The sequence below is a fragment of the Penicillium manginii genome (assembly GCF_028828005.1).
Source record: "Penicillium manginii strain IBT 31320 chromosome Unknown utg000004l:1.0-7231830.0:1.0-7236170.0, whole genome shotgun sequence".
NCBI lineage: Eukaryota > Fungi > Ascomycota > Eurotiomycetes > Eurotiales > Aspergillaceae > Penicillium > Penicillium manginii.
The window spans coordinates 4052317-4067306 of NW_026643105.1; the positions used below are offsets into that span (position 1 = coordinate 4052317).

At 46.2% G+C, this 14990-nt stretch overlaps 6 protein-coding genes across 6 annotated transcripts; all 6 read right to left on the reverse strand.

Moving 5' to 3' along the window:
- Positions 1-711: 711 nt before the first annotated feature.
- Positions 712-2006, reverse strand: N7533_005217 (zinc-dependent alcohol dehydrogenase; the record flags this gene model as incomplete). The annotated part of the gene is made up of 4 exons (XM_057101867.1): positions 712-1193; positions 1253-1331; positions 1392-1765; positions 1856-2006. 4 exons carry the CDS (start codon positions 2004-2006, stop codon positions 712-714), a joined length of 1086 nt encoding a protein of 361 aa, XP_056961497.1.
- A 2292-nt stretch (positions 2007-4298) lies between these two features.
- On the reverse strand, positions 4299-5532 carry N7533_005218 (uncharacterized protein; the record flags this gene model as incomplete). The annotated part of the gene is made up of 4 exons (XM_057101868.1): positions 4299-4559; positions 4669-4885; positions 5004-5290; positions 5377-5532. The coding sequence occupies 4 exons, from the start codon at positions 5530-5532 to the stop codon at positions 4299-4301; spliced, it is 921 nt and encodes a 306-aa protein (XP_056961498.1).
- A 1086-nt stretch (positions 5533-6618) lies between these two features.
- Positions 6619-8235, reverse strand: N7533_005219 (uncharacterized protein; the record flags this gene model as incomplete). The annotated part of the gene is made up of 4 exons (XM_057101869.1): positions 6619-6738; positions 6792-7289; positions 7418-8070; positions 8142-8235. 4 exons carry the CDS (start codon positions 8233-8235, stop codon positions 6619-6621), a joined length of 1365 nt encoding a protein of 454 aa, XP_056961499.1.
- A 2191-nt stretch (positions 8236-10426) lies between these two features.
- On the reverse strand, positions 10427-10627 carry N7533_005220 (Dynamin; the record flags this gene model as incomplete). The annotated part of the gene is made up of 1 exon (XM_057101870.1): positions 10427-10627. The coding sequence occupies one exon, from the start codon at positions 10625-10627 to the stop codon at positions 10427-10429; it is 201 nt and encodes a 66-aa protein (XP_056961500.1).
- Positions 10628-11635: 1008 nt separating this feature from the next.
- On the reverse strand, positions 11636-12268 carry N7533_005221 (ankyrin repeat domain-containing protein; the record flags this gene model as incomplete). Its single annotated transcript, XM_057101871.1, has 1 exon — positions 11636-12268. The coding sequence occupies one exon, from the start codon at positions 12266-12268 to the stop codon at positions 11636-11638; it is 633 nt and encodes a 210-aa protein (XP_056961501.1).
- Positions 12269-12284: 16 nt separating this feature from the next.
- N7533_005222 (ankyrin repeat domain-containing protein) lies at positions 12285-13055 on the reverse strand (the record flags this gene model as incomplete). The annotated part of the gene is made up of 1 exon (XM_057101872.1): positions 12285-13055. The coding sequence occupies one exon, from the start codon at positions 13053-13055 to the stop codon at positions 12285-12287; it is 771 nt and encodes a 256-aa protein (XP_056961502.1).
- Between the last annotated feature and the right edge of the window lie 1935 nt (positions 13056-14990).

Genomic DNA, 14990 nt, shown 5'->3' on the forward strand with positions numbered 1-14990 from the left:
GTGAGACTTTTCACTGCATTTGATCAAATTACTCTCTGCCATAGATCTGGAAACGAACTTACCACTGCGGTCCATCTTACAGAGACCGAGAACAGACTATCTTCGCTATGCCTCAGTCTTGCCGATCAAATTTCGACTAGAACAGCTGACTGCCATATCACCCGGGAGTGGATGCGAACTATCTTATGGCAGAAAGCATTGTCTATGCGTTTACTCTCTTCCTCAAAATCGAGAGGTGTGATGACCTTTAGCTTCCCTGCCAAGGTTAGCCGCGATCTGCTTCATTCTTTGCGGTCCTTTTCCGAGACGGACTTGCTACCTCTGGGTCGGGATCAGGTGAGATTCTTCTGAGAATTTGTCACGAGAGGGGATCACGAGCTGACATCAAATAAAGCTGTTAAAATGTTTCGAGGTTGCGAACTCCCTTGCGGACACTGCTCTTCTTACTTCCACTGGTTCACACTCTAGCTTCCAGCTATCGCCGAAGGACTTCTTACATGCTCTTTATCAAAAACTTTCGCCTTTTTTGGAGCAAGATCCGGCGCTAAACTCTATTCTTCGAGCGAAAACGGCGGAAGTACTCGTCATGGCACCAGCTCGACTGTTGACAATGGAGCTCGACTGTGACCCCGGCCTTACAATCAATATGGAGCAAGATAAAATGGGCTCAAATTCGAAAGGCGAAAACTGTTATTATCAAGTGACAGATTCTCACTGAGCAATTTGAAGAACCACACGCCCAGAAATATCTCCTCTTTCCATCTCCTCATATACCTGTGGCAAGTCCTTGAATTGCCTGACTTTGATGACGGGCTTGACCACACCCCGTCGAACAAGATCAACTGCTTCCATACACTCCTTCAATGACCCAACCAAGTTACCGGTGATCCGCAACCCTTTGATGACGATCGTACAAATCGGAGTTTCAAGACAGGGTCGACCTGGCGGAATACCGACGCAACTCAAACTCCCACCAACTCGCAACATCTCACATGCGTGCGAAAATGCTTTAGCACTGCCGGCCGTGACGACTGCGGCATGAGCCCCAAGACCAGTAATCTCCTGCACTCTCTTAATAGGGTCTTCCTTCGCAAAGTCGATGAATTCTTGCGCTCCAAGACTAAGAACGAAATCCCGCTTTCCAGGTCCATCGACTCCAATTACCAAAGCACCAGCAGCACGGGCATATTGTACTAGGGGAGAAAGTAAATCAACATCCGCTCACCCAAGCATCTCAGGGAAATATTCATACCTGCCAAGTGTCCAAGACCTCCACCAGCCCCAACAACAACCACCCATTGCCCAGGCCGAATGTTCGCATTCAAAACAGCCTAATATATCTTAGCCGAGAGTTTCTCCCTCAAACCTTGAAACCGCCAGCCTCAACCTACCTTATAAGCCGTCAGGCCCGCACACAAGACAGGTCCCATCACCACAGGATCACAATCATCAGGCAAGACAGTCAAATAATCCGCATCAAGCGCAATCCATTCCTGAAAGCTCCCATCTTCATGATGCAAGTGATTCGTACTCTGCACGCAATACTGCTCCGTCCCAGCAAGACAGAACTCGCAACGGCGGCAAATTCGACTCGAAAATCGAATCCCAACTAGCGCTCCAACTTTAATTCCGGTGTCATGCGTGATATCCGGGCCCAGCTCGACAATCCGCCCAATTCCCTCGTGCCCGCCGATATGGGGCGTCTTGATTTTGGTGATTGGGTTGCCATCTGGACCGGCTGCGGTGCCAGCTCTGGTGTGTAGGTCTAGGATTTGGTGAGATGCTTGTTGGTTCCAACTTGAAGATTGCCTGAGATATAGGGCGGGAGAACGTGTTTATTGGTACTAGTACTGACCACTTTGGCAAACGCCCGTGTAAAGGATCTTTGCGAGGACTTCATTTTTGCCCGGGGTCGGGACGGGGTAGTCTTCCTTGAATTCAACCGGGCCGCCGAGATCACGGACTAGGGCTACAGTCTGGGTTTTAGGGATGTCGATCGAGCCCATGGTGGAAGGTGAAATTTGTGATTTGGAATCAGAATAAGAAAGTGTGATTGGGATAAAGATTAAGGATGGGAGATGAGGCCCTATTTATATTTGGAAATCATGATTTCAGGATGTACTGTTTCCATGTTCCACTGTTCATTTTTCATCAAATGGGGTGAATATCATGTGGCTAGAGGGGCGCGTGGGATGAAGCTTATGGGGTATATGGCAGTGGATCAATTATGTGATTGCTCCAGGATATCATAGTGCATAAGGAACACAGTGCTTTTTCCAGTAAAGAGGAATTGCGTGGGGGTGCTGGGCAGTTTTACTAGTAGCTCCCCAGGGCCCATGCACTGGTTCTGCAGCAAGCCGGAGAATTACAGTATTTCTCCAGTACTACTAGTAGATATCTAGGTATGCGCTCAGGTAGTGTTGTTCTTTACGATACTTCAATATACTACTCTGTGGGTCAGCGTAATTCTCCGAGCCCAAATCTCCGAGGGGCTCGTGCGTGGTGGCGGGACTTGGGATGCATTTGAACGAACACAAATGACTTACCAACGACGGCGGTATCATCTTTGCAGCCGCTTTCAGCCGGCTTGAAAGCCCGGTCCTCTCACTGAGTGGTAGCTTTGTTTTGCTTGTTGCCTCTTTTCTCGACCCTTTCAGCCCTTTCAATCTGGTCAATCTGGAAACAACTGGCCCCGCTCTCTTCGGGTATAGTCATCCACCTTTCAGGGGGATGGACAGGGGAGGCATGCGATCCACGAGGACTCAGAAGTTACGGCCACGGGTAAACAACTTGAAGGAAGCCACGACTAATAACCACGAGTACTTGATTCAATATAATTTAGTATCTGGCTCAAGTTGCTGTTGAGTATGGGTGCCTCAGGCATCCAAGGGCGTGTGACTGCCATATCTAGATAGCCTCAGCTTTGTATAGCTCTCTCATCCCATCACCATCTCTCTCCCATCATCTCTTCTTCGTCTAATTACTGCTAGTATTGCGCTTCCGACAGTTGCCTACCGGGAATCAAAATAAAATTATAAGGTTATTCATCTACCAGATAGGGTGGAAACCACTATCGCGTACGGCTTAAGAGAGGTTTCAACCCTCAACCTACAGAAAAACTTCCATCATTTCGCCCTTTGACCAATTCAAAAATCGAAGAAGCTTCGTATTATTATTACCAAGCTTCACTGCATCAAGCTTGTCGCAGAGATTTCGGTCTAGCGCATTTGAAAAGACGTTCAAAACACACCAGCTGTAATAGACCCTGTTACTGCTCGGGATAACGATCTTATAACCTCAAACCCCAGGATCTCGGCACGTTTGTTCTTCCCCATACGAAGATACGCAATATCGGAGTCAATTTCCAAAATTCTAATTTTACTTCGATCACCCCAACCATTCACTGTCCGGGTGCAGTTGCGAGGACAAAGCTTGCTACCATCATTGATCAATCGCAGGAAGAGAACTTCCCAGAGATTGAGTCACACTCGCTCCACAACCTTGAAAATCTTCATCGTTGCGAACTCCGCTTTTGCGGAAAAGAATTTGAGACAACAGAAAGAGAAATACAGCAGCGGAAGCTAGAGTCGCTCGCAGTGTGTCATGTTACTCAGGCCCTCAAGTCTTTGTTGTTGAGTCAGGCCACACTCTATGAATGGTTTATAAAGTACTTCACGTGATGTTTCCATTGCTTCGTTCTTTGATTTTGATGTTTACATCTCTTGGTCGCCAGCCATTGATTAATTAAATCACTTTCTCATCCATTTATGTTTGGATCTCAGCTCTTACACGCCGAGTAAGTTAATGATGTTTAAGCTAGAGCAATGTTCACTAGCAGTAGATGTATTCCTATAACAAAGAAAAACTTGAACTATGAGATACTAGTGGGCAAGTTTCAATATTCTAGAGATATTTTCAGATACCAAAATTATCTTATATGTTTTGACATGAGCTTAGTTGAACAAACTTGAAGTTCTATGGGATTTATAAAACTGAAGAAGTCACTGGTGGTATCACAAACTTGAAGCTCAAATGTGTCAGACTTTCACATGTATAAAAATTTTGTCCAAACAAACGACATCGTGAGTTACTGTATCCTGCTTCTTGTGATCGTCCGAGTCATTCCTATTCAAGTTGCAAGCGTCACCTGTTATTTTGCATTTAGACTCGCACGTGCAACCAAGATTCGAGGCTGCTAACAACCTCAGATGTGCCCAGGCGGTATCACTGCAAATGTATTTTATTTACAAAACCTTCTTCTATGAAGCACAGGAATATTAATGAATCCATAAATGGACTCATGGAGAATCTTTCCGACTGAGAAGCGCTCGGGGAATAGGAGAAGGATCGTCCGTTCGCACGAGTTTGTGCTTGACAATTTTTCTCTGACTTGACTCGATATCACCGCTCCTCTCTATTCCTTGCCCTTGTTCACTCAGTGGGTAAAATCCCTCGCCGGTAGCTTGTTTGCGTAGCCAGTATGTTCGGAGTCGATCGAGTGCTGTTTTGAAATCGTCCAGGATAACGGTGTCGCACAAACACTTGAAAATAAAGGATAGCTAGAGGAAACTGTTAATAAAAAAATATAAAAAAATATATATACCGGCAAATGTTCGAGTCGTTGACCAGACTTTGATTGCGAGTTGTATGGAGAGCAGAGATTGATACCTTCCAGAAAGGCTCCACACCCGTGGGAAGATCTGAGCCCTTGAATGCATTGAGAACGCTGCAAGTATCGACAACAATAAATGCAATCGAGAGAAACATTGATGCAAGCATCACGCCAAATCTGGGACTCACGATTATGAGCTCCCAAATTTTGAAATTATATTCACGCTTGATCGTCCAGAAGAGGCAAAGGCCTGTTAGAACCCACCAGGGGTCTCTGTTGGAGAATTAGTGATGAATTGCAACCCACGATAATGCCCATGAATACATGCAGCCGAACTGATTCGAGGGGATATCATGGAAAAAAGGATTCTGGATATAAGGTAGTATCATACCGAAAGAGCGGTTCGAGCGGTCGGGTTTTGAGGAAAATATCGTTGATGTTATTAAAGTAAGTGAAGTTGGCATATATCTCCAGTACCCAGTAAGGCCAACACAGCACCATAGTGGCAATGTAGAAGATTGAGACTTTGCGCGAAAGAAAAGGTCGGATTTTCATCCAGGAAATGACGTTGTGTAATGCCCAAGAAACATTTAACCCAATTGCCGTCACAGAGAGATACCAGCCGTATGTGGGCTCATGAGGGAAAATGAATGTACCATGAGCCATTGCGAGAATAAGCTGCGAAATAACTGTCAGTTGAGTTGGTCACGGGTATTTCTGGGCATCGGTGCCCCTGAGGATACCTAGATGTGGTGCTTTCTTACCTCTGCAAGAATCAATTTATGCAAAAGAATGTGTTTTTTCATGTTGGCCGCAGTAATTGCAGCCATGATCAGAAGACTGCCGACCATCAATCCCTGACCCCATGCCTCAAGGACCAGAGCGTCGGGATCGGTAGGCCGCACAACTCGGTCCGTCATGGTAACTTAGTTCATTACCAAAATGAAAAGGTACAGGAAAGGAGACAAGGGGCGTTTGAAACAGTTTGAAATCAATTTCCATGTCACATGAAAAAGGGCCTAGAGAAGAAGTAGAAAATATTTGACTGTGGAGGCGAATCGAGTTGTTCTTTAGGGCCGACTTGTTCTTTAGGGCGTCGTAAGCAGCGCGGTACTTAAGGTTTGGTTCACTGGGGAAGGAAAGTCCCGAGGCGCGATTCTAATTGTAGAAGTCCGAAGCGTAATTAGAACACTTCATAACTGGACGTGGCTTGGCTAGATCGAGGACCAAGGCGACCCTTTTGAATTTGCAATGCCACCAGCGCGAGACATTCGAGGTAGAGCTGACTGAGGCTAGGTCGCCTTAAATTAGATACTCACTCGAACAAAGAGGTAAAGCCAGTCAGGCCAATATTATCCTCGATCAGATTCGATCTTCATTACGTGGGAGTTCTCGCAGCCTTTGGTTTTTTGAGAATTTTCAGGGAATAGGTGGCGTTATGCTAGCGTTAAAACTGGAGTCGCTGGACTTCGAGAGCCGCGTTGTGTCGTGTGCTCCGTACCGGGTACAAAGGAATTCTAACAGGGAGCTAGCGAATCAGCAGAGCTACTTCAGGATGCGTGCTGTTTCGAAGGAGTTTGTGGCGTCGCATTAAATTAAGTCGAGTTGGCTCTTTCAAATACGCTATTTAGGATAGGCCCCTTGGACAAACGAATCCTTCAAGGTTGTGATTGAAAGAAAATGGGGTAAATTTGCAGAGAAAAGTTCTAGAGAAATGGAGTTCATGGTAGAACGTGCGAGATGAGACTTCACAGTGAGGCATAAAGAAAAAGGACTAAAAGACTAAACTCGACGATGCAACGCCAAGGCATCCCAACTCCGCTATTTCCCCGCCGCGGGACCAAAATCTGGGGGAGCGAGCCAATCGTGGGGAGACCAGCAGGCTAGAGACGGCTAATGCGAAACTTTTTAGGTGGAGTGAGGTTACTGCGTCGTGTTTGTGGAGAAAAGGAATGTACTAGATGAACTCAATGCCATCGGCCTAAATTGCTATCGTTTACAAATGCTTACTGCTTAGGTGCAGACTCCACGCGACTTTCAACCGGCTTCGCATCTTCCACGTGTTTCTCCGCAGGCTTCGGTCCTCCAAATACTTCTTGCATCTCTTCGAGGGAGTGTTGCGATGTCTATCAACGATGTCAATCATAAAGCTTCCTGGCGACATACTAGCAGGACTTACTTCTTTCAACACAAGCCAGGAGTATCCAATGATAGCATAATTGAAGATAGAAAACATTAAGAACGTGCGCCACCCGATGTTGTCTATGGCATGGGGTGTTATCTGAGACATGACGAAATTGAAGAGCCATTGAGACGCAGCGCCGACGGAAACGCCTATTTCTCGAGATCGACTGGAGAAGATCTCCCCCAAATAGAGCCATGGTAGTGGACCCCAAGACATGTTGTAACTGAATGCCTCTCCATAGGTCATGATAATGCAGGCAATACCAGCTGAGGTGGGACTCGTGGCATTTGGGTTGACCGGATGCGTTGCCAGGATGATGGCAATGATCAGCATGAACGAACCCATTGCAAAGGCACCCACCATAAACGGGACGCGGCGACCGATGCGATCCAGCACAAAAGTCTGGAATATAAGAACCCCGCACACTTTGACGAGGCCAAAGAAACCAGTTACAAGTTTCGCTGAACCACCAGCTCCTACCGCTTGGAAAATCTGATTAGCATAGTAAGCCAGTGAAGTATTGCCAGTGAGCTGGGCGCAGAGTTGAATTGTGATGGCAATGAAGAATCGGTATCGATTCGCAGGAGGAATAATTCGCGAAAGGTTAGGTTCTCTTTAACGCGGGCCTCTTCTTCAATGCCAGCTAAGATCTCTTCAAACTCTTTCTGGAGTCCTTCTGTTTCCTCTCCACCACGAACCCACTTGAGCGATTCGCGTGCTTGTTCGATCTTTCCCTTTGAAGCGAGCCATCGGGCACTCTCTTTAACAGTACACATCCCGGCAAGTAACAAAGTTGAACCCAGAAGCTGAAGGCCTAGTGCCGTCTGCCACTGATTGGTTCCATTAGGCTGGTCCTTTGAAACGGCGTAGGTAGTCCAATAAGCGATCATGACGCCGAGAGCAAAGAATAGTTGGAAGCAAGCACCAAGTCGACCCCGTATCTCTTTGGGAGACATTTCTGCAGAGTAAATAGGGATAAGAACCGTGGCTGCTCCTATCCCGAAGCCAGCGACGACCCGACCTGCATAGAAAGTCCCCAGGGTACCCGTATTGATCACTTGCAAGATTGTGCCTAATGTGAACACAAGAGAGCTTATGATAAGCCCCGTGCGACGTCCGAGGTATGAGGCAACTGGGGAAATGAGGAAACATCCAAAAAATGCACCACCCTGGAGGATGGAGACTGCGTTGGAATTGACGGTAGTCTTCTGAGCTTTGGTGAAATGAGAGTAGTTAAAGTCTTCCTGGAACGATGTCAAAGAAAGGACGCCACCTGTATTAGAAAAGCGCCGAGTTAGTGATTCTGAATAAATCGGGGTTGCAGACCGAAGGTATTGGACGAACTTATGATTCCAGTGTCGAAAGCAAAGGCAAAGGAACCCATGCAGCTAGCTGAGACCAAGTAAACGGCCCTGAAGAGGCCGAGTTTGCGACCCATGATTTTGATGATCCCACTGGGAAGTTCTCCAAAATAGCGTGCTGGCTTCCGCAAGCAGAGTGCTGAGAGAGCTGAGCAATCGTCACTCTCTGTAGCCCGTGAGAAGTGAGGTTCATTCACCACACGCTCAAATCCGGGGTGTGGATGGGGAAGGAGGGGCCCCGCAGTGGATTTTATGGTAGATCACATCGCATCTCTGACCCCCAGAGCTCGGGCTTTTCGTGCACGCCTTGAGTTAGCTCGTGCGGTCTCGGCCCTGGACATCGAAAGCTTTGCGAGGGCTAGGCGACAGCCGACCGGCTTGCAGCCGAGTGAACCTGAGCTCTAGCGGTCATTGGCTGCTAGTATAATAACCATGACAGGGCGAAGCTCTGGACAGAAGCAGCCTGGAATATGATTTGTCCGTGGGATGCTTTGTGACTGACATCCCTGCACGTAATAAATCTGGGTAGTTCTTTGTAGGCTGAGCGTCCAGAATATTAAGCCGATGAGAGAGTGACGTTCTCATATCCTTGCAAATAAGCCATCCTTGGTATTTTGACGTGCTCAGTAGACCAACCGCACCCTTCATCCTTTACATTGCCTGGTGTCATAATATTCGAACTTTCAATCGCAAGTACGTAGTATTAGCTAGTATAATTCCCTTCTTTCTCCCCACTAAAGTCTTTTGTCTTTATTCGTAGCCGAAGTACTCCCCGACCCCGAGCTTCATCTGGCCATTTTAATCTCAGTCGAGTAGATAAATACGTGTCCAGGGGTGGTAATTATGGAGCGTGTAAATTAAAATGACCTTTGACTACGAGAGTGGAAGATGGTTTTCTTAAGGCTTTGGCTTGAAGCCTACAGTCCACAGGTATCTCTAGAGGATTTGCTTCAAGGGATTTGTGGAAACAATGAAATAAAGTTAAATGATCATTGGTCAAGAAATACAGGAACAATTAGACTTTAATCCCGCATTTGCGTAGTGAACGTGGGAAAACTCCGAGAAAAAAAAAACCACGCCGGAGCAGTCCTTGAAACTCACTGAACCTATCCTGCTATATCACAGGGGCTTTGCTCTAGAGCAGCCTTAAGCCGGCGAGCATCCGAACGAATGTGGCCAATCTGCGGGAACTTAACCGCCAAGTTGATAAGCTCCTCTTCCGAATGAAAGCTAATAGTCATAGGACTAAATATATCGGCCAAATTGACCATAATATGTTACTCAATAACCTGACGACAGATATTATCCACAGACGTTTCCTGCGCAACCTAGGTGATAGATGATCAGCGCGGGGCTCCACTCAAAACTTGAACACATAGAGCTGATCCTGTAATAAGCAATCAAGCCGTTTTTCGCTTCAACAGATGCTTGCTCCTTCACATCAACAGTGACACACTTCTTGAGGGATGACAACAGTTTAGCAATGTCTGTTTCTGTGTTCTGTAAGTTAAGACAACCGTGCCAATCCTTCTTGATCGCATCACGCAAAGATTCCTCGATGAGGCTCTGCGAGGCTTCGTTTCTTGCCTTTTAGATGTTGTCCGTGTAGTAATGATTGTAAGTGATTGACTGTCGGGTTTCAGCCTTCAAGTATTATTTCAAGTTCATACCCCACTACTTCAGTATTCGCTTCCAGCATAGTACTCACTAGGCGACCAATATTCTTACAAATTTTACCATCTTTAATAGCCTTCGTTAGCACGGAATTAACGAACTCAGAAACAATCTTCAAGACCACCACAATATATTTTCGAGAAATCCCAGCCCATCTCTATGATTGAACGTGGAATGACTCTACAAGGAAAGCTTGATTGTAGTTACCAGGTAACTCTTAGCCCCGCGTTTGATCATATACCTGCGTGGCTTAGTATCAAGGAAAGTTTATCTCACAAGCAGCAAGCTATACCTATCAAATCCAGTCAATCATCGCCTTATTTATTACAAAATACTGACCACAATTCTCTTTTCAGGCATCTGGGTGGCCTGATAAGACGACTTTTCAACTTTCACCATACTGTCTCATATAATCGGAGAACATTTCATTCTCTATATGGATAGCAGCTCAAAGCCAGACTGAGGGTCATCCTTCTTGTATTTCGAAGAAGCTTACACCACAACTACCATATAATCCCTCAACACCAGCTTGAATAAGATTGTAGTAATTAGTGGCGATCTGTGCCAGAACAAACGTATCTGGCTTGGAGACTTCTATTTTGCTCCAAGCTCAACCAACTCTTTCTTTTTCTCCCGGAAAAGAACCCGTATATCCTCACGAACCTTCGGTAGCTCACACTCAATATCACTGTCCAGAATCTCTTCCAGAAAAGATTGCAGCTTATCGACACCCACTCGTGAAGAATCCAGATCCTCTTTCTTCCAAACATCGGTTGAAAAGTATGCCAGCTCCATCTTAAGTCACTCTTCTATGGTCATACCTATGCCAGCCTTCAGCTCCCACGGACCGGGATTTTTCAGAATGAAAAAGCCAAGGGTGAGTGTGGTGCGGTCGCAGTTATTGGCAAGCCAAGCAATACGTATCTCCGTACCAGCGTTGATAAGATCTAGTTTGGTAATAATGCCGACAGTCCGGAGACCATCTTTATCATTACGCTTCGCACGTTAGATAATGCCCTGGGTGTCAACACCACTAGTACCTGGTATAATTGCAATAATTATAGTCCAAGAGTGTTGAAGATAGAAATCCACCAGCTTCTGAACGAGATTCACATCTTCTTCAGAACCCGCAACTGATATGTGAGGAATGGGAAGCAGGATGGATGAGCTGGGCGAGGGGAGAATCCCAGGGCTCTCGCAATATCTATCTATCGATTCACTGTTAAGGGTGGGTTCTAAGGTTGCCTAGGCACCCGCGCCTCAGGCAGCGTCCTAGATATAGCTCTTTTCATCCGATCGCCACTTTTGATGTGCCTAGCTTCTTCTCCAATAGCTGCACTCTGACATCTACGTGCAAAAAACGAAGTCGCAGGACCGAAAGAGATGAAAGCGAAGCTATACAGGTGACGGCTGCCTGAGCTGCAGGCTGAGGCCCCAAGAGCATCAATAGAAGCTCAGCCTCCAATCATTCAAAATAACCAAACACCCAATTAAATCAATTGTTGAATTTTCAGTAATTCCAATGATAACTGTAACTTAAAGGTGAATGAGGAATAGGAAGTTGAATTTACGCCCAGCCGGTAGTTAAATCTAAACTTGAATTATTTCATGTTCTACATAGGTAACATCTGAATACTTACATATTCAGTGGATTTCTATCTACTAGTAGGTACATCCATGGATTTAATTTAGGCAAATGTCACAAATGGGTATATACATGCAGGATTTCATTAGGGATTCTAGAGGAAACATTTGTAATAAACTTAGTATGGGTGTAGGGAGTGACTAATACTAGTAGTAGTACTACCACGGTCTGAAGTCCTCTCTTCCGACTTCACCCCCATGGGTAATGAGCATTTCGACCACCCGATGATAGTTTGGAATATTTGCTTCGAAAAGACATATAGTTCTCTCATCCCAGACACATCCATATCTGTGATGATTTTTACCTTCATCAACCAGTTTTGCAGCGAACTTCGCGCGATCCAAGGGTGTATGTCCTACCAAATCTCTCGCATTGACATTGGCGCCATTGACGAGTAACTTTCCAACCACATCAAGGTGGCCATTTCGCGCCGCAGCATGAAGCGCAGTAGTGTTTAGCGTGAAGCGCATTTCATTTACATCAGCTCCCACATCAATCAAAAACTGGACGATCTCAGTCGCACCCGACCATGCCGCACAATAAAGAGGACCTCCCTGAGCTTCCCTCCAATAGTCGTCGTGTGCTTTGTTGGGATCGGCACCGTGAGCGACTAATAGCTTCACAATGGCGAGATAGTCTCTGAATCCCCCAGACTTGTGGGGTGCTTGATATCCAGTTCCATCAAAATACCACCCGGGACCTGGCTGGTCGCTTCTGCTAGTAGTAAAATAATCACTCTGTCTCAGAGGCTCACCAACGCCTGCTCGCGCAGCATATTGCAATGGGCTCATTCCTGTTTCGTCCTCTTCATTTGCATTTGCACCCATTTCGAGAAGCATTTTCGCCGCTGCATATTGCCCCCCCTCGAGCTGCTTCCATCAACGGTGTCTGCGCTCCTATGTCCATAGAGTCGAGCCCCGATTGGTCAACACCTGCACCAATCGATATGAGGAATCCCATTATGTCTTCGTGCCCTCCAAAAGCTGCGTAGTGCAAAGGTGTGAGGCCATCTATGTCTGATGATTGAGTTGAGTCTTGTGTGTTGGCCCCTTGGTCAAGCAGCCACCGAACGATCGTGAAGTGCCCTGACTGGGCTGCATAGCTCAGGGCAGTCCGCTTCTCCATGCTTTTTGAATTAACATCTGCCCCAAGTTGGACTAAGTATTGAGCGAATTCGAGTTGACCGCCTTCCGCTGCCCAGCTGAGTGGGGTACGTTCGTCGGAGATATTCAAATCCAATTCACGACCAAGGGACAGCATATGGTCCAGAAGCATTTGCCAGGTTTCGAAGTCCCCGTTCTCGGCTGCGTAGGACCACGCGGTACGAAAGTTGAAATCAACTTCGTATCCGCTTGCTCCTAGTTTTAGGAAGGTTTGAACGCCCGATCTGCGACCATTTTTGGCGAATACGGGTAGTGCCGAGCCCCCATGTTCAGATAAATTGTTCTGGAGGAGAGGTACCTCGAGGAGATCTTTCAGCCGGCGGTTTGCCCGCAGAAGAGAGGCGATGTCCCAATCAAAGAGTAGAAATGAGGCGATATGAAGAAGCAATTCATTGGGTAATCGAAGGATCGACATCAGAGCTAGGTGAGGATTGGAAACAAGTATTTATTGCTTTTTTAGGCTTTCTGAGCAAGTTTTTTTTTGTTTTTGTTTTTGTTTTTGTTTTTTTTTTGAGGGTAATTCAAGTTATTATAGTTTTATTCGTGTCTGGAGTCCCAAGGCAAATAGATTCTGACCCAGCCTGAGACTCTTGAGGATGACTCATCCCCAAATCGACTCTCGGGTGATCAAAGCCGGGAGAAGATTCATCCACTATTTTATATCCACTGGCAGTCTAAGCCTTTCTTGTCATGCGAATCTCAACCCCGCAGATCATCAACCCTTGGGCAATTTCCCCGCAATTTCACAATTTCAGCATCACCTATGGAGCGTTCCAACCTGGCGAAACAGTTTTGGAGCAATGGCGCGAAGGATTTCATGTGCGAGATGTGACAAGACATTCTCAAAAATGGAACATCTTAACCGCCACAAATTGGCTCGTGAGTTGTTCGTGGGATTGCTATCGTTATTTCTCCAGAAGAAAGAAATCTAAACTCACAACAGATACCGGCGAGCGACCATACAAATGTTCCACCTGTACCAAAAGCTTTGCTCGGAAGTGAGTTATCTTTACGACAGTCTGGATGCCCTCGTTAAGAATTCAGAGATGTTCTTCTCCGACATCACCGGAGCCATGCCGGGCACGATCACACAAAATATTCGGTGGGTTACCTTAGTCAATTTTGGCACGAAATATGACCCTTGTTGTTGACTTGATGGTCAGGATAAGCCGCATCCTTTCCAAGTTCTGTCTCATCAAACACCTCCTCCACCCTTTCCCGAGCCGAACATGGATGGCCATACCGACGATGGTATTTTGAGAACCGACAGAGACGGGTCTAATAGTCCAATCGCCACCACTGAAATACTCGGCGGCTTGAATTTTCCAGGGACACAATTGGACGGTATCCGAGACACTGCGTTGGGTGTAGATCCAAACGGATCTTTTAGCATATTCTTCGACTCTTCTCTTGCGCTGCCATTTCCCTCACAAACACCTATCGATTATAGCCAAGGCTACTCAGGAGGCGACCAGATGCCTCCAATTTTGAGAAACGCCCTTGGATCCTCTGTATATACGAGAGAGCTGATGTCCCAGTCGAACAGTCAAGTTCGAGCAACATCAAAAGTTCAGAATTCCTGGCCAACTAGTGTTCGACAAGCGGAGGAACAAAATATGTGGCATGAAATTATACTGAAATCGACGGTAAACATCTTCGACAGCTCTCCTGTGTCGACGGATGTATTTCCTATAAGCAGCGACAACGCGCATTCTGTTGAGGAGTCCCCTTTAACCGAGATCAATCTTACAGATGCTGCCAAGGAACGTCTCAAGACTCTCAAACAGAACATTTTAATATGTCATTGCAGCAATTTTTTTGATGACAATGTGACTTGTGATAAAGGCTCTCTGTGTAGAAATACGATGGAGGTTTTCGACCAAGGATTTTATCTTTATACACACAAATACCAACCGGCCTACCCGATGGCCCATCTTCCGACCTTCAACTTGGAAAAGGTCTCAGACATACTCTTGTTCACGATGTGTATGATTGGTGTTTCGCTCTTAAAAACAGAAGAGGCTATTACCTTCATCCGAATGGCGTATCCAGTGAGAATGCTGCTTTTCGTGACCTTGTCATTATACACTTCAGCACTGACTTTTCCATCTTTTTTAAAGTATGTTTTGGGCGAGGCTTTTACGCAGTTGATCTCTGCAGCTTCAAGATACCAGAAACCGACCGAAATTCTGGATACCCTAGTCCTTTGCCATCATGTTCTGTTCCTCTTTCTTTCGACGGGTGTGGGTGGCCAATTTTTATTCTTGATTTTGGTTCCAAGTTTTACAGCTCTGACTCAAGTGCAGGGTACCATTTGCAGAGAAAAGTCTAGAGCCTTTTATATTTATGC